This window comes from Loxodonta africana, chromosome 9 (genome assembly GCF_030014295.1).
Source record: "Loxodonta africana isolate mLoxAfr1 chromosome 9, mLoxAfr1.hap2, whole genome shotgun sequence".
In the NCBI taxonomy this organism is placed as follows: domain Eukaryota; kingdom Metazoa; phylum Chordata; class Mammalia; order Proboscidea; family Elephantidae; genus Loxodonta; species Loxodonta africana.
In genome coordinates, this window is record NC_087350.1 from 52,474,870 (window position 1) to 52,493,408 (window position 18,539).

General features: G+C 39.0%; 1 protein-coding gene across 1 annotated transcript; it reads left to right on the forward strand.

The window, feature by feature from the left end:
• Positions 1-6: 6 nt before the first annotated feature.
• ZBTB26 (zinc finger and BTB domain containing 26) lies at positions 7-18,531 on the forward strand. Its single transcript, XM_003407751.4, has 2 exons — positions 7-218; positions 13,431-18,531. The coding sequence occupies exon 2, from the start codon at positions 13,441-13,443 to the stop codon at positions 14,764-14,766; it is 1,326 nt and encodes a 441-aa protein (XP_003407799.1). The 5' UTR covers positions 7-218; positions 13,431-13,440; the 3' UTR covers positions 14,767-18,531.
• The last annotated feature ends 8 nt before the right edge of the window (positions 18,532-18,539 follow it).

The following is an 18,539-nucleotide window of genomic DNA, read 5'->3' on the forward strand; positions in this document are numbered from 1 at the left end:
TGAAAGTCCCTCTCGGGGCCCCGTCACCCTCCGAGCATTCCGATTGGCGGAGAAGACTATGGGACCTGGAAGTTGTCTTTGTCCGGGGAGGGCTGCCCTTCCGGTTCCGTTGGGTCCCCCTTTGGCTCGGGTACCCTGCCCCTCCCCCTTCCCGGAGCCCCGAGGGGCCGGAGCTCCTGGCCGTGCCGAGTCCTGACAGCGGCTTTTCCCGGGGGTCTGTAAGTGCGGAGGTGGACGGAGAGCCGGGCGGGGGTGCGCGGTCTCTCAAGATGGAGCTCCCTTGGGGCCCTGGATTGGCCGGGACCTGCACAGGGTTAGGGATAGGGGGGCTGGCCTAGGCCCCGGGGGAGTTAAGGAGCCCTTGGCCCGGCCCACGCGGCGCCCCGCCCCTTTCCCTTCCTAGACTCGGGAGTGGGGAGCCTGACGATGCCCCAAAGACCGCCTTCTGGGACCCCAGCCCAGGGACCAGGAGTCGGCTTGGCCACCTGACTCTGGCATTTTGTAAAAGGCGCCAGAGCTGAGGCCCTGGGAAAACGAACCCCGGGAACTGGCTCAAGGCAAGGCCTCAGTGCTAGTCCGTGAGAATCACTAGGAATTACTGTTACCCTTTTTCCTGGGTTTCCCCTCAAATCGGCAAGTGACTATAGCAAATTTTATATTACTGGCCCTATGCCAGGCACTGGGATTCGTAAGATAGCCTTCCAGTTTTCAAGGTCAAGTTGGGAGCCAGATGTAAAAAATAACTGCTTCTTCCAAATACAAAAAATAACTGCTTCTACAATATGTATGTGTCAATCACATATTAACTCCTAGGACAGTTGCTGGGAAGGCTTCCAAGAGAAAGTGACTTCAGAATTGTACTTTTCAAGAGGATAAGGTGGAAAAGAGCTTTTCAGGCAGAAGGAACAGCTCTAATGCCTCGGGGTAATAACCGAACATAACTTGTATGTGAAGAAACGGAAATGGGGAGTGTCATAGGATAGGATATGAGGCTGGGAAAGTAGACTAAAGTCCAGATAGTGTAAGGCCTAATCCTAAAGGAGATGGTAGTTTTTGAAGAGTTTTGAGCAGGAGACGGATATGGTCAGATTTGCACTGAGCAAAGCCATTTTATTTTGGAGGTCAGCCTATGGAAAAAGAATTTCCATTAACTGAATCTGGACTCTTTAGCTAAAGTCTAGGGACTCCTATTAGAGATTTTTTTGAAGGGGTAATGAGAGCAGCCTGATGAGAGATAATGAAATCCTGAGATAGAGTTATGACAGAGTTACTGAAATGGAGGCAGGGGAATGGTGTCAAGACTCTATAATTGAATGTTGAGGGAGAGAGAGGTATGGAAGCTGATTCTTTGGTTTTAAACCTTTGCCATTTGAGGAATGGTGATGCCATTACAGAAGTAAAACCATAGCTTATTGTAGATTTTAAGTTCATTTTTTAGACATGTCGAATTAAAGGTTTAATGGAATATCCATATGGAGCTGTCCAGCATAGCGTTGGAAATGCAAATTTGGAGCTTAGGCTATATGTTGTGGCTAGAAGTAAAAGGTTTGAGTCATCAGCATAGAGGTGGAAACCATGTGATTAGCTGACATAAGGGAGTGTTGAGAAGGAAGGAAATATTTTCATGGTAGAGAGAGGAAGAGGAGCTAGTAATGTAGCCAAGGTAGTAGCAGAAACAGAGGTAGGAGATGAATATAAGAATACAGAGTTCCAACAACCAAGGAGTCCCAGAAATCAAAAGAAGAGAATTTCAAGGAGGGACCATTGGTCAGTTCATTAGAGAATTTGAAGAATGAGGGAAGAAAAGAAAAAGATTGCATTTCTTTATTAAGAGGTAATTAAGAAATTTTTGTAGAATGATGAGGTGATGGTATATGAAATAATGGGAACCTTGACTGGTTTGGTGTTAAATGAAAATGAGAAATGGCCGCATATGAAGACTTTTACAAAGAAAATTGATTGGTTTTGTTTATAAAGCAAATGCTTATAGACCACATACTTGGTATTGTTCTAAGCTCATTAAAAGCATTAACTCATTTAATTTTCCATAACAGCCCTATAAAGTACCATTTGATAGATGGGAAACCTGAAGCACAGAGTGGTTAAGTAACTTGCCCAAGGTCACACAGGTAATGAGTGAGGAGGGTTTTAATTCCAGGGAATCTGGCTCTGCAGTCCATGCTTTTACCTGCTGCACTATGCAGTGACTGAATATGGGAGTCAAACAAGTGGGAAAAACTCAAGGACAGATAGACTCATTGATAACAAGTGGAGAGGTTTGGAGGGAGACCCAGGTTGAGAAGAAGGTAAGCTATGGATTTGTTTTATATATATATATATTTTTTTTTTCTCTCCTTTTGTCTTAGATCTTCTTCCACTTTATACTGTTTCTTCCACTCACATGCTTTCATCTATCACTTACTAAGTATAATCAGGTCTTCTGTTCAGCTTTGATCCATATATTCAGGTAACTCATAGATCTTCATATTTATGTCACATAGGCTTTTCAGGCTCAACATTTTAAAGACCAGATTCATGATCATCCTCTGCAGTATTCCCTAGCTTAGTGAAGGACAACCAGTCAAAGATATCCAGCCTCTCAAACCAAGTGTTTTGGAGTTATCTTGACCCTTCTTTTGTTCCCCACTTTGGTCATTAAGTCCATTGGTTCTTTGTTTGAAATACCCCTCATACCTTTTCCTCTCTCCATCCATATTATTGTTGTCTCTGTCCAGACCTTCATCATTTCTGTCTTAATCTGTTATAGTGGTAGCATATCAGCAGTTTCTTTGCCTCCACATCCACTACTCTCCAAGCCATTCTCCATACACTTGATTTTTGACTTACCGACTTTTAGATACTGCAAGAGTTTAGGCACTGTGCATTTGAAGTGATAAGAAGTAGCCTAGTGGATGTATTTTTGAGTAGCTTGAATTGAGGTTAAGTTTGGTTAAGGTTGACCACAGAGATGCTCACTTAGGAATTTTTAATGTATAGAGGGTAATAAAACATTGATAAACCAGACAGACTTTTTGAGAAAATAAGCCTTGAAAAAGCATAGCAAAAAATCAAGGACTGAGTTTCGAGGATATCCCAACCTAACGGCAACTAACAAGATAATTTAGTGAAGCTTGGGGAACAGACCAGCAAAAGAATGGTGGAAAACTGAGGTTAGTAGTTAAGTAACTTGCCCATTTCTATAGAAAAATTTAAGAAGAATGAATTAGATCTATATTTATTCAACATATATCTGAAAAAACAGTAAGTGAAAAAAGCAACTTGCAAAACTATGGTTAGTTTATGTATAAGAAACGTGTTTGCATTTTCTATACTCAGCATGTAGAAGGGTTAGTTTAAAAAGGGAAGGAGGGAAGAAAAGTCTGGAAAGACCAAACTTAGAACAGAGTACTGAGTGGAAGTACTCTGGGAAAAGGGACTTTTGCTTTATCGACAGTGTTCAAAATTTTTCAAGGAAGGATATATTCCTGTATATATTACTTACAAGTAAAAGCCCCTGCGCATCTGTTAGTTTGTTGTACTGTGGAGGCTTGTGTGTTGTTGTGATACTGGAAGCTATGCCACCAGTATTAAAATACCAGCAGGATCACTCATGGCAGACAGGTTTCAGCTGAGCTTCCAGACTAAGACAGACTAGAAAGAAGGACCCGGCGGTCTGCTCCTGAAAAGAATTAGCCAGTGAAAACCTTATGAATAGCAGCAGAACATTGTCTGATACAGTGCTGGTAGATGAGCCCCTCAGGTTGGAAGGCACTCAAAAGACCACTGGGGAAGAGCTGCCTCCTCAAAGTAGAGTAGACCTTAATGGAGTCAAGCTTTTGGGACTTTCATTTGCTGATGTAGCAAGACTCAAAATGAGAAGAAACAGCTGCAAACATCCATTAATATTGGAACCTGAAATGTACAAAGTATGAATCTAGAAAAATTGGAAATCATCAAAAGTGAAATGGAACTCATAAAATTCAATATGCTAGGCATTAGTGAGCTGAAATGGACTGGTATTGGTCATTTTGTATTGGACAATCGTATGATCTACTATGCCAGGAATGACAACTTGAAGAAGAATGGCATTGCATTCATCATCAAAAAGAACATTTCAAGATCTATTCTGAAGTATAACACTGTCAGTGATAGGATAACATCCATACGCCTACAAGGAAGACCAGTTAATACAACTATTGTTCAAATTTATGCACCAACCACTAAGGCCAAAGATGAAGAAATTGAAGATTTTTACCAAGATCTGGAGTCTGAAATTCATCAAACATGCAAATCAGGATACACTGATAATTACTGGTGGTTGGAATGTAAAAGTTAGAAATAAAGAAGGATCAATGTTTGGAAAATATAGTCTTGTAATAGAAACGATGCCGGAGATTGCATGATTGAATTTTGTAAGACCAACAACTTCTTCATTACGATACCTTTTTTCACCAACGTAAATGGCAACTACACACATGAAGCTTGCCAGATGGAATACACAGGAATCAAATCGACTACATCTGTGGAAAGAGATGATGGAAAAGGTCAATATCATCTGTCAGAACAAGGCCAGGAGCCGACTGCAGATCAGACCATCAGTTACTCATAAGAAAGTTCAAGTTGAGACTGAAGAAAATTAGAACAAGTCCAGGACAGCCAAGGTACAACCATGAGTATATCTCACCTGAATTTAGAAACCATCTCAAGAATAGATTTGACACGTTAAACACTAATGACTAAAGACTAGATGAGTTGTGGAATGACATCAAGGACATCATGCATGAAGAAAGCAAGAGGTCATTAAAAAGACAGGAGAGAAAGAAAAGATCTAAATGAATGTCAGAAGAGACTGAAACTTGCTCTTGAACTTTGAGTAGCTAAAGCAAAAGGAAAAAATGATGAAGTAAAAGAGCTGAACAGAAGATTTCAAAGGGTGGCTCAAGAAGACAAAGTAAAGTATTATGATGACATGTACAAAGGCCTGCAGATAGAAAACCAAAAGGGAAGAACATGCTTAGTGTTTCTCAAGGTGAAAGAACTGAAGAAAAACTCAAGCCCCGAGTTGCAATAATGAAGGATTCTAAGGGGAAAATGTTAAATGACTCAGGAAGCATCAGAAGAAGATGGAAGGAATATACAGAGTCACTATACCAAAAAGAATTGGTCGATGTTCAGCCATTTCAGGAGGTAACACATGATCAGGAACTGATGGTACTGAAGGAAGAAGTCCAAGCGGCACTGAAGGTTCCAGGAATTGACGGACTACCAATTGAAATGTTTCAACAAATAGATGCAGTGATGGACGTGCTCACTCGTCTATGCCAAGAAAGAGGAAGACAGCTACCTGGCCAGACAACTGGATAAGATCCATATTTATGCCTATTCCAAAGAAAGGTGATCTAACCAGATGCGAAAATTATCGAACAATATCTTTAATATCACATGCAAGCAAACTTTTGCTAAAGATCATTCAAAGCCACTGCAGCAGTAGATCAACAGGGAACTCCCAGAAATTCAAGCCAGATTTAGAAGAGGATGGGGAACGAGGGATATCGTTGCTGATGTCAGATGGATCACGGCTGAAAGGAGAGAATATCAAAAAGATGTTTTTCTGTGTTTCATTGACTATGCTAAGGCATTCAACTGTCTGGATTATAACAAATTATGGATAACATTGCGGAGAATAGGAATTCTAGAACACTTGATTGTGCTCATGAGGAATCTGTACATGGATCAATAGGGGGTCATTTGAATACAACAAGGGTATACTGCATAGTTTAAAGTCAGGAAAAGTGTACGTCAGGGTTGTGTCCTTTCACCATACCTATTCAATCTTTATGTTGAGCAAATAATCTGAGAAGCTGGACTATATGAAGAAGAATGGGGCATCAGGATTGGAGGAACACTGTTTAATAACCTGCGTTATGTAGATGACACAACCTCGCTTGCTGAAAGTGAAGAGAACTTGAAGCACTTACTCAAAGATCAAAGACCACAGCCTTCAATATGGATTACCTCAACAAAGAAAACAAAATTCTCACAATTGGGTCAATAAACAACATCATGATAAATGGAAAAAAGATTGTGATCGTCAAGGATTCATTTTACTCGGATCCACAATCAACACCTCTAGAAGCAGCAGTCAAGAAATCAAAAGACACATTGCATTGGGCAAATTGGTTGCAAAAGACCTCTTATAAAGTGTGGAAAAGCAAAGATATCACCTTGAGGACTAAGGTGCGCCTGACCCAAACCGTGGTGTTTTCAGTTGCCTCATATGCATGCGAAAGCTGGACAATGAACGAGGAAGGCCCAGGAAGAATTGAGACCTTTGAATTGCAGTGTTGGTGAAGAATATTGAGTATACTGTCAACTGCCAAAAGGACGAACAAATCTGTCTTGGAAGAAGTACAACCAGGATGCTCCTTAGAAGCAAGGATGGCGAGACTACATCTCACATACTTTGGACATGTTATCAGGAGGTGTCAGTTCCTGGAGAAGGACATCATGCTTGGTAAAGTAGAGGGTCAGCAAAAAGAGGAAGACCCTCTACGAGATGGATTGACACAGTGGCTGTAACAGTGGGCTCAAGCATAGCAACAATTGTGAGGACGGCGCAGGACCAGGCAGTGTTTTGTTGAGTTATGCATAGGGTCTCTATGAGTCAGAACTGACTCAACAACACCTAGAAACAACAACGAAAGTCAAAACAAAGCAAAAAATTGAGAACTTGGAGAATGTCATGTCGTGAAAGTAAGCCAATAGAAGGAAAGGAATCAGGTTTATAGAAAGAGTGTAGTATAATACTACCTCTTTGAAAAATAACTTAAAGTGTCAAGAAGGAACAAGCAGAAGATTTCAAACTAGTCAGGAGTGCTAAGGTGAAAGATAAGGTAGGTGAGAAACAGACTGACATACAGCCTTAGAGTTTATTATACAGAATAGAAAATCTTTGCTCATCAGTAGTTACTAAAGCATTTGAAATAAGAAACTTGGGTACTTTCTCACTGCCCATAGCACAGCAGTGAACATGGTCTGACTTAGAATATTTGCTAGTCTTTTTTGGGTTACTTCTGTTTGAACAAAGGGAAATATTCAAATCAGTTGGCACATTTGTTATGGAAGTAATTATGGAAGAACTGTATAAATATAAAGAAAGAAAAAGTGATCTTATGTGAGACTATTCCTACTACATTTATGTTTGAGAAATAGTACATTCAAAACTTGCTAATAGAAATGGCAGTATTCCAGTTTAATTGCTGAGAAAATACCTCAAGTGGATTTTTTTGCCCTTAACTTCCTTTTTTTCTTTTTATTCACATACATTAAAATGCACAGCTCTTAAATATAGTTTGATAAGTTGTAACCAACATCCAAATCAGGATATAGAACATAATGTTCATCATCCCAGAAAGATCCCTCTGTTCCAGTACCCCCTCCCATCGCCTCCAGGCAAGTACTGGCTACTGTTCTGATGCCGTTTATCTAGTTACTGGATTCTTGACAAGAGACATAGAAGATGATGGTAAAAATTCCTGCTGTTTTTTGCTTTCCTGTTAGTCTGAGGGAGTCCTGGTGGCACACTGGTTAAGAGCTCAGCTGCCAACAAAAAGGTCGACAGTTCAAATCCACTAGATACTCCTTGAAACCCTATGGAGCAGTTCCACTCTGTCCTACAGGGTCTACAGGGTCGCTATGACTTGGAATCGACTTGACAGCAACAGATTTGGCTTGGTTTTTGTTAGTCTGAGTAGGAGCCCTGGTGGTGCAGTGGTTAAGAGCTACGGCTGCTAACTAAAAGGTTGGCAGTTTGAATTTACCAGCCATTCCTCAGAAACCCTATGGGGCAGTTCTGATCTTTCCTCTAGGGTCACTTTATGAGTCAGAATCGACTGGACAGCAGCAGGTTTGGTTTTGGTTTATTAGTCTCAATGGAGCCCTGGTGGCACAGTCATTAAGAGCTCAGACTGCTAACCAGAAGGTTGGCAGTTTGAATCCACCAGCCACTCCTTGGAAACCCTATGGCGCAGTTCTGCTCTGTCCTATAGGGTAGCTATGTGTTGGAATTGACTCCATGGGAAAGGGCCATTAGTCTGAGTAGGAGTTCTGGTGGTGCAGTGGTTTAAGCCCTCGGCTGCTAACTGAACGGTTGGTGGCTAGAATCCATCAGCAGCTCTGTGGGAGAAAGATGTGGCAGTCTACTTCCATAACGATTATAGTCTTGGAAATCGTATGGGGTGGTTCTACTCTGTCCTATAGGGTATCTATGAGTTGGAATCAACTCGATGGCAATGAGTATTAGTCTGAGTATTCAGGATATTCCAGTTGTTTCTTCAAGTAGGATTTTAGAACCTTGGGGCCTGAAGAGGCTTTAATCATCATGTAGATGAAGAAAGATAAAGTGACTTATCTCAGGTCTTGCAGCATGTGATGAAACAGAGCCTACTTTAGAGCATATGCCTCCTTACTGTTGCATATTCCTGTGCTCTTCTGATTTGTTTCCCTTTGTCAGGAACTCAGCTGGTAGTACTCCATTCCTGTCTTCAGCAGTTCTCTCAATTTCTTTTGAGGAGAAATTGGACCAGACCCTGATCTCTTAGGCTTTGAAGATTGAATAACCATGGTGAAACAATAATTTGAAAACAATTTTGTGGATTTTGGAAAAGAATTGCCCATCTCTATTTTTTTATGTAATGAAGAAATAGGCAGTGGCAAAATCAGGTCTATCTGGAAAAGTGTGGATAGTGTATCGATAGTATGATGAAGGGGAGGATCAGAAGAATTAATCTGCCCTTGCAGTGCCCCAGGCAGTAGATGGTAAGGACCTGAATCATGGAAATGACAGTGAGAATGGAGAAAGAGCTAATTTGGGAATCATTTTGAGGATAAAGCGAGCAGAATGTGGTGACCAATGCACTCTTCAGCTTGATCAGTTCTTTATCTTCTTTCAGGCACTAAAAACCCTGCTATAATCTAGAATTATGTGAGTGATTTTTATGAATATTATGAATAATTACCATATTTAGAACTTACATTTGGGGATTGTGAAGTTGAGTATGTTCGTAATTCTTATTTTCTTTTATCTGCAAATGGTATTAAGTTACAGTCTACAAAAATGAATACCCAAAAGATGGCAAAATAAGAGAAAGTTAAAATAGGAAGGGAAAACAAAGGTAAGGGCATGAAATGTAATCAGGAATATGACTAATACATAAATGGCTTACCATTAAAGTCTTCTCTACTTAACACAAATTTGGCTTTAAGTTGTAGTTCTATTTTTGTTTTTAAACATAAAGCTTTTATTTAAGAAGACCAGACTTATAAAAAAAAGTATACAAATTATAACTGTATAGCTCAGTGACACAAATTTGGTTCTAAGTTGTTCTTTTATTTTTCCTTAATGTAAACCTTTTATTGAAGCATAATATAAGTACATAGAAGTATACAAATCATGAGTGTACAGGTCAATGGATTTTCTTGGGTGTGAAGAGGGTAATCTGAACATTTACACAGTTCACGTTACCCTAAGATAAAACTGTTTCTAGTGTAGTTGTCTCATGCATAAATCTTTGGATTAGACAATTTGGGCACAAGTTCCAGCTCTAACACTTAACACTTTAATCCTCTATTAAGTTTGACAAGTTATTTGTGTTCTCCAAGCTTGAGTTTCCTCAAATACAAACTGGGGATAATAATAATTTTTTTTACCTCATAGGGATTTTAATGATCAAATGGGTCGAGTTAGTTAAAGCACTTAGCACTATTTCTGGCACACGGTAAGGACTCAGTAAAGATTAGCTGTCATTTTGCTTTTTAAAATTAATCCTTTTTACTTTATTTTAAAAAGGTTTTTAAAAAAGTAGTTTAAATTTTGGTTTTTCATTCTCGAAACTATTTTAAAAATAAATCCCAGAATGAAAATTTCCCTAGGATACTCAAAAGAGGACATCATGATAATAAAGAGCATCTCTACCGTAGCTCGGTAATAATTTCATAGGGAACAGTAAGAATTAATTATTCAGCTCATTTTTGTTGAGTGAGTTATGTAAAGAGTAAAAGTTGGGCCTTGCCCTCAAGTAACTAACAGTCTATTAAGGAAGAGAAACTAGTGACAGCAAACAAGGGATAAACTGTGTGGCATGGAAATAAGAGCGTATCAAAGGGAAACAGTAAAGTGGACTGACACAGTAGGGAAAACTTCCTAAAATAAATGGAATAAATTTTCCTTACATTCTTGCACTACAGCAGATCAAAGCAGGCACTTTCTTGGGATGCCACTTTGACTGCTCCTGTGACTTTCAATATTCAATATTTAGAGAATTTCTTGAGAACTGATGGTTAGGAAGTAAACAAAACCATACCCTTTATCTTTGGAGCATCAAGGAACAATTGTCCCTGAGGATAGTTGTCTAAAGCATTGTGAGTACTGTCCTATAGTGGAAGCAGTTAACATTCATTTTTGGGTGTGAGGAGAAAAATACTGACTTGTTGGTGATCATGGTCAGCTTTAATGCATTTGGGACCAGCTAAACTCTCATAAAGAATGCGACTCTTGTTTGACCACTTGAAACAACAATTATTTTTATTATAAATTTTGGTTATAAATTAGAACATTCATTGTTTCCAGAATGAGTATATTCCAAACTAAAAAACCATCCCTATTGGCATCGAGTTGATTCCAACTCATGGTGACCTATAACAGAGTAGAACTGCCCCATATGGTTTCCAGAGAGCAGGTGGTGGATTCGAACTGTTGACCTTTCAGTTAGTAGCTATAGCTTTTAACCATGTCACCACCAGGGCTTCAAGAATACGTTACGCTACTGTAATTGCTAAGAACTGACCAGTGATAATATAGTTTTGTTGCTTTAAATTACCAATTCAGTCCTTGTATCTTCTTGATATTTCATTTTTATTTGATTCTTATCATCTTGATAAAAATTGGTTTGCCTTTTCTCTGATCCTACATGTACTTTTCTATATTCCTTCTGTCAATGCAGTTTTTATTGTAATTATTCATTATTTGTACATTCTAAATGTCTTACAAAAGGAAAGCTTATATCTTCTTACGCATTTTTTTAATCTACCAGTGCTATACCAGTTCCCCATCCTAAATTTTACCTCTGTTTCTATGAAATTCTCATTCAGTCGAACTCCCAAGTGTAGAACCTTTACACGCAGACCCCTTTATTTTTTCATTCTCTATATCCAGTTATCAAGCCCTTTGAAACATCTTTTGTTATTTTTCCTTGCCCCTTATTCCTGGTTTCATTCCTTTCCAGGTTCTCATGGCCTCAGTCCTGTAATGTTTCTATAGATGCCAAGCCTCTTCCTAACAACAATTCTTCCTTCTTACCTCTGTTAAACTAATCCTATACATCCAACAAATGCAAACTGAGCACCTGCTATGTGTTTAGTACAGTGTTAGGGATTGGGGAACACACCAGTTTGAAAGAAGAGGATTTGGCCAGTAATGGGACAAGCAATATGGCTATAGTAACATAGAATTTGAAGCAAAAGGAAAGAGTGTTTTGCCCCAGAAGATACAGGTTCCCAGCTTCACCCCACTAAATAGGATAGAAATGTTCCCTCAAATATCACAGAGCTCCCTGTTTGGAGGAGAAGGCTTATAGTTAAACAAGTATTTAATAAAGTGTTTTGAGTTTAATGATAGAAGTACAGGGTGTTATAGACATAGTAGCAACAACTGCTCTAGTCTAAGAAGTCAGGGAAGGCCTTCTCAGAGGAAGTAAAACTTGAAGGGTGAATCAGAATTGCCTAAGAGGTAGAATTCCAGACTAAGGAAACAAACGTGTAAGGCCTAGAGTCAAAAGACTGCTATCATGCACCAGGCACTGAGGAATAAGACCTGCACTCTGCCTTCTACGAGCCTTTGCAATACAGAATTAGAGGTTAACAGTATAAAAATTGGGCCTCGGGGTCCATATGTGACCAGGAGCAGCTGGTTGCCTCATCTGTCTCTTAACCAAGGGGGTGATGAATGCAAAAAAGTTGAAGGTAAACTTGTTAATGCACTGAGGTTATACAGCTCTTTTTCAAGGATAGACCAGATACACATACTGATCTCACAGAAGACTAGTATATAAACATAGAATGCCAAGTTTATTATTTTTGCAATGACTAGTGGCCTGGAATTATCATGTTGGCATGGCTAACTCTTCCTTCTCTATAGGGAGACACATGGGAAGACAAGTTACGATCAAAAAATCATTTGGAGAGTGTAGAATCAGAACATGGGGACTTTCTCCAAAGGAATTGCTATATAAGGAGAGTAATATGCAGAGATTTGGCAAAGACATCTCCGGGCTTCAATGGGTTATGCCATTGTTTACCTTAATTATTACTGTTGTTGTTGTTAGGTGCCGTCCAGTCGGTTCTGATGCATAGTGACCCTATAGGTTTACTTAATCAGTTCATACTCAAGAGATTACCCTTGATCCAGGAGGCAAAGGGAAGACACTGAAGGATTTTATGCAGGGTGGGATACAATCAGATCTGTGTTTTTGAAAGATGACTGGTGGTGGTGTAGAGGTTGGATCATAGGGAACAGAAACTATAAGCCTGGAAAATATTTATGAAGAGATTTTAGTAGTCCAAATAATGAGTAATGATGGATGCACATGGATGGACCAGAGGAAAGAACAGAATCTTGTAGGGATTGATTAGATCTACCTTACTCGTACTCAGAATCCCATCAATTGGCTCACCTGATTTTTCTATATCAAGTATTTTTCTTTGAATATCAAGAAATATTTCTTAAAAGAGAGCTTAGATTGTTCCAGAATGCACAGAAAAAAGAACTGTGCCTCTGACACTGTCCAAAGTTTGTGCCTTTAAGTCTCTGATTTTTATTTTATCATGGAAATATTTGTTTGAATAAATTCACACCAGTTTAAACAGAAGAGGGGTTTGCCCAGAAATGGGGCAAGCAATGTGGTTGCAGTTCTTTCAAATACAAAGCAAAGGAAAAGAGTGCTTTGTCCTAGGAAAAACAGGTTCCCAGTTTCCTGCAAAAGAAAGTAGTTACTTCATCTTTTTTGCTTTGGTACATTTTAGTTTATTTTTGAAACCTTATGGAACTCTTATTTGAGAAGAAAAAAAAAAAGCAATACTCTTGGACTAACTCAAGCACTGTTCTTATATTAAGTATTTAAAAAAGTTGACTGGATGCCAAGCTGTTGCACTGATACACATCCACTCCTTAGGTGTAATTGACACTTGATGTTGGTAACAAGTAATTTTCAGCTGCCTTCGAAAGCTGTTGTAGTAGCTTCCTCTTTCAAGGAAAATTTCTTTTGGATACATCTAAGCAGATATGACAACACAAATTTGTTTTTGGAAGGTATATCCAGGTTTCTTAATTGTTTGAATTTTCTTAAATTCAACCTTTTTACATTTCTGTTCTTTAGGTCTGCCAAAATGTCTGAAAGATCAGATCTCCTTCACTTCAAGTTTGAAAATTATGGAGATTCAATGTTACAAAAAATGAACAAATTAAGAGAAGAGAATAAATTTTGTGATGTTACAGTTCTCATAGATGATATTGAGGTTCAGGGGCATAAAATTGTGTTTGCTGCAGGTTCCCCTTTCTTAAGAGACCAGTTTTTACTGAATGATTCCAGAGAGGTGAAAATCTCCATATTACAGAGTTCCGAAGTGGGGAGACAATTGCTATTATCCTGTTATAGTGGTGTGCTCGAATTCCCTGAGATGGAACTGGTAAATTACTTGACTGCTGCGAGTTTTCTTCAGATGAGCCACATTGTAGAACGGTGTACACAGGCCCTGTGGAAGTTTATAAAGCCAAAACAACCAATGAATAGTAAAGAGGGATGTGAACAGCAGAGTGCTTCTCCCCAGTCGAAAGAACAGCAGGGAGATGCCAGAGGCTCCCCAAAACAGGACTCATCTTGTATTCATCCATCTGAAGACAGTATGGATATGGAGGACAGTGATATTCAGATTGTTAAGGTGGAATCTATTGGGGATGTATCAGAGGTTAGAAGTAAAAAAGATCAAAACCAGTTTATTTCTTCTGAACCCACTGCTTTACATTCATCAGAGCCCCAGCACTCCCTGATAAATTCAACTGTGGAAAACAGAGTAGGTGACATAGAACAAAATCATCTCCACAATTATGCCCTCTCTTACACAGGCAGTGATAACATCATCATGGCCTCAAAAGATGTCTTTGGGCCTAATATTCGAGGTGTAGACAAAGGCCTACAGTGGCATCACCAATGTCCAAAGTGTACCAGGGTGTTTCGTCACCTGGAGAACTACGCCAACCATTTAAAAATGCACAAACTCTTTATGTGTCTACTCTGCGGCAAGACTTTTACTCAGAAAGGCAACCTTCATCGACATATGCGTGTACACGCCGGCATTAAACCTTTCCAGTGTAAGATCTGTGGGAAAACCTTTTCGCAGAAGTGTTCCTTACAGGATCATCTTAATCTTCACAGTGGAGATAAGCCCCATAAATGTAACTATTGTGACATGGTTTTTGCACATAAGCCAGTTTTGAGGAAACACCTTAAACAGCTGCATGGCAAAAACAGCTTTGATAATGCCAATGAAAGAAATGTGCAAGACCTCACAGTGGACTTTGATTCTTTTGCATGTACAACAGTCACAGACTCTAAAGGGTGTCAGCCACAGCCTGATGCAACACAGGTCCTGGATGCAGGTAAACTGGCCCAAGCTGTCCTGAACTTAAGGAATGATAGTACTTGTGTGAATTGAATAGGGGCTTCATGCTCACTAGAAGTGACTGAGAACTGGGCAATAGTCTGAGTCTTTGTAGGAGTGACTTTGCTAGTTTGACTTCTCCAGAGCTCTGTTATACAGGTTGTGGGAGCTAAGTCAAAGCACTAATCAGGCAGCTTACCACATGAAGTGGTCTTGCCTTCCTTTTGCCCACTTCCATTTTTTGTTCTGAATTATTTATCTGGTGATGTCTATTTTCCTTTCCCAAGAAGTATCCCATCTGTCTACCTAACACTGACTTGTCTTTCAGACTGACACTATTTTAGGCTTTTCACTGGGAACATTCTGAAGGTACCAACAAATTAATAACATAACCTACTCTCCACTAAGAGATCCTATGCTAAGAGAAGTGAATGATATTTTTCTTTGGCAGAAAATAGGCTGAGGTATAAGGTAATACTGTTATTGACCTGAAATGAATATGTGGTAGAACTTCTGGTTGTGTGTTGATAATTCATCCATGTCTGGTCAATGAATGAATCTGCTTCTTACCATTTGTACTTGTCTTAGGGTTTGGTTATAAAGAAAGTATTTTGGTTTATTCTGTACCCTTTTCAACAGTATTATGGCCCAACTTCATGTCTTTGAATTGTTCATGTAAACCAGAGTACAATATTTTCAGCAACACTTGCAGACACCTAGTTAGGGATCAGCATGAGGAGTATAATCAGCAAAAGACAGAAGTATGATTATGCAACAGCACTTACATGGGAGGTATTCCTGGTAGGACATCCCACCAAGAGGCCAGATATTTATAATTAATGTGTCATTTACCTGTTGAGGAAACCCTGGTGGCGTAGTGGTTAAGTGCTACGGCTGCTAACCAAAGGGTCGGCAGTTCAGATCCTCCAGGCACTCCTTGGAAACTCTATGGGGCAGTTCTACTCTATCCTATAGGGTCACTATGAGTCAGAATCGACTCGACGTCACTGGGTTTGGTTAGGTTTTGGTTACCTGTTGATGGCTTTTTAAGTCAGGATTGCTCCAGGCACACTTAAAATGTGCTTAAGTATAATGGTCTCTCTAAAAAAGAGCTATTTGGGAGTGTCTAAACTTAGTTTGGGAGCCCTGGTGGCACAGTGGTTAAGAGCTAAGCTGCTAATGGAAAGATTGGCATTTCAAATCCACCAGCTGCTCCTTGGAAACCCCATGGGGCAGTTCTACTCTGTCCTAACAGGTTGCTATGAGTCAGAATCAACTCAATGGCAATGAGTTTAATGGGTTAAACTTTGGTTCAAGGCGTGCTGGTGGTACAATGGTTAAGCACTTCGCTGCTAACCAAAATGTCAGGAGTTCAAAACTATTGTGAGAGAAATAATGTAGCAATCTGCTTCTGTAAAGGTTAAATAGCCTTGGAAACCCTATGGGGCTGTTCTACTCTGACCTGTAGGGTCACTATGAGTCAGAATTGACTGGACAACAGTGGGAACGGGAAAATTTCGTTTCAGAGTTTAGCCATCAGAAAAGTGAGTTAGTCTATCAGAGTTTGTCCAATGTACTAAAATAATCTCATTTCCTAGTATACCTTAATTTCTAAAATCTATGAAAAAAGTGAGTCATAAGAGGGGCAATCAAAATTTTGCATTTAGATTTTCCTCTTGAAGGTATACAGTTCCACCTCCCCACCTCTGATAGATCGCTAATACAAAGTTGATCTTCAGCACATGTTATACTTCAGAAATAAATGTTTGAATGTTACTTTATTCTGTCCCAGGAGTTAGATTTAGATAACAAGAGTGCTAGCGTCCTTAGAGAATGTTAAAGAGATTATGTACTCCACCTCTTTCATTTTAAGTTGAAACATCCAAAGCCCAAAGAGGTGGCCTGGTCAAGGTAGATACGTGATTAAACGCAAGCTAATGTTTCCTTACTTATTCCTACTATCCTTGGCTTAAAAAGATCTAGTACATGATCAAGAAAAATACACTAGCAAAAAGCTCTCAGCTTTTTTACTGAGACTTTGTGAACAAAATATCACAGAGGGATTTATTTATGTTAGTTAATTGTTTTCTGGTTAGAATGAGTATTACACCCTTCCCAAGCAAGTGACTGATTTGCTGGGTGTTGGTTAGGGAAGGAAAGGGCATTATTGGCAAGTTAGAATAATGTGAGTATGATCTAAATGTGAAATTCATTTTGTCTGAAAACAGTGTTTATTAGTTTCCATCAAGCTTTTCTGTTATTTTTGAGCTTTGAGAGTGCATACACAGACAAACCAAAAATTAGGCTTAATTTGTACAGTTGGAGGGAATTCTTAAGGTTGTTATAATTTGATGAATTTGCATGTGAATATGATTTGAGGTATAATTTCTATAATTTGTTCAAATATTTAAAATAATACAGTTGAGTGATAAGACCAATAGGTACCTTATACCTGAAGTCACTCATTATATAGTCTAATGATGCTTGCTAGCATTCTGATTTTTATACAGTCCAGCCAAAGAGTACCCATTCTATGCAATAGTAAGGCACTAACATATCAATCAACATTTTGCATTTTTTCTGAACATCATTTTTCACAGAGAAATTCCAAATTGGAGTGCTTTTATTGCTTACAGTTATGTCTGGTTTGTTGTCTCTTTTTTGTTATTGTTGTTGTTTTTTAAGCTGTTTGAAGACTAATAAGCGTGGGTTCAAATAAGATTGGTCTCTGGCTGGAGATTGTTCCTGGGTTCAGTTAGTCATTCAAGAAATATTTCCTAGACACCTACTCTTGCCAGGCACTATACAAAACACAAAACACCTACTGGCGTATACAAAACACTGTGGATATGAAGGTAAGATTGATACAGTCACTGTCCTCAGGAAGCTTGTAGGCTCATGTGATCTTAGTGACACAATGTCTCAATCTGATTTTATACCAGCAATAATAAAACTGCCTTGCTTTCTTTTGGAGGCCTCCGGGTGCAGTGTTTAAGAGCTTGGCTGCTAACGAGGTCAGCAGTTTGAATCCACCAGCCACTTCTTGGAAACCCTATGGGGCAGTTCTCCTCTGTCCTATAGCGTCTCTATGAGTTGGAGTTGACTCAACGGCAACAGGCTTTGGGTTGCTTTCTTTTGATCACTTAAAATCGGCATCTTGATAGTTTTGTCTCATTAAGGCTTTTTCTTCTCACTTTTTCCAAATACAAATCACTGAAGTGATTTAGTTTCCTCCGTTTCTTGACTGGAGAGGCGTTATGTTTCTGTGAGACATTTTCTTAATTTTGGTGAGACCCTAATATCTCTCCTTTTTTTGTTTATACATGTTGCTTAGATTGTATTGCAAAATGGTCAAGTTACTGATATCAAATATGTTTTATAGGGGAAGATGACTTTCAAAACTAGTCAGATCCCTGTACAGGAGGAGGATTTTTAAAACTTTAGTCATTCATCATTCATATTTTATGGATCCCCAGGATAACTAAAAAGGACTTATTTTATCATAGTTTGGTTAAAAAAAAAATTACTGTGCCTCAGTTATTTATTTATTATTTAATTTTAAACACAAACTCCAAACTGAAGTGGGTCTGAGGTAAATCACATGTGGTTTTAATTTGTTTAGTTTTTTTAAATTAGAAGATCTATAAATAGGAGTGATTAGTATCACAACTTCTAAAATATTGTCCTAAATAACCAACCTAGACCATCTTATTTCAGCTCATGAATAGCTGCTCTAAATCTGTTGTATGTTAGACATACTATGAACTACCTCTTCACTTATTATGAGGAAATTTCCTTAATAAAAGTGTGATAATTAAAGCTCTGGT

Bases quoted from the DNA above. Each gene is read 5' to 3' on its own strand.
- ZBTB26 (XM_003407751.4), top strand. From the start codon at position 13,441: ATGTCTGAAAGATCAGATCTCCTTCACTTCAAGTTTGAAAATTATGGA.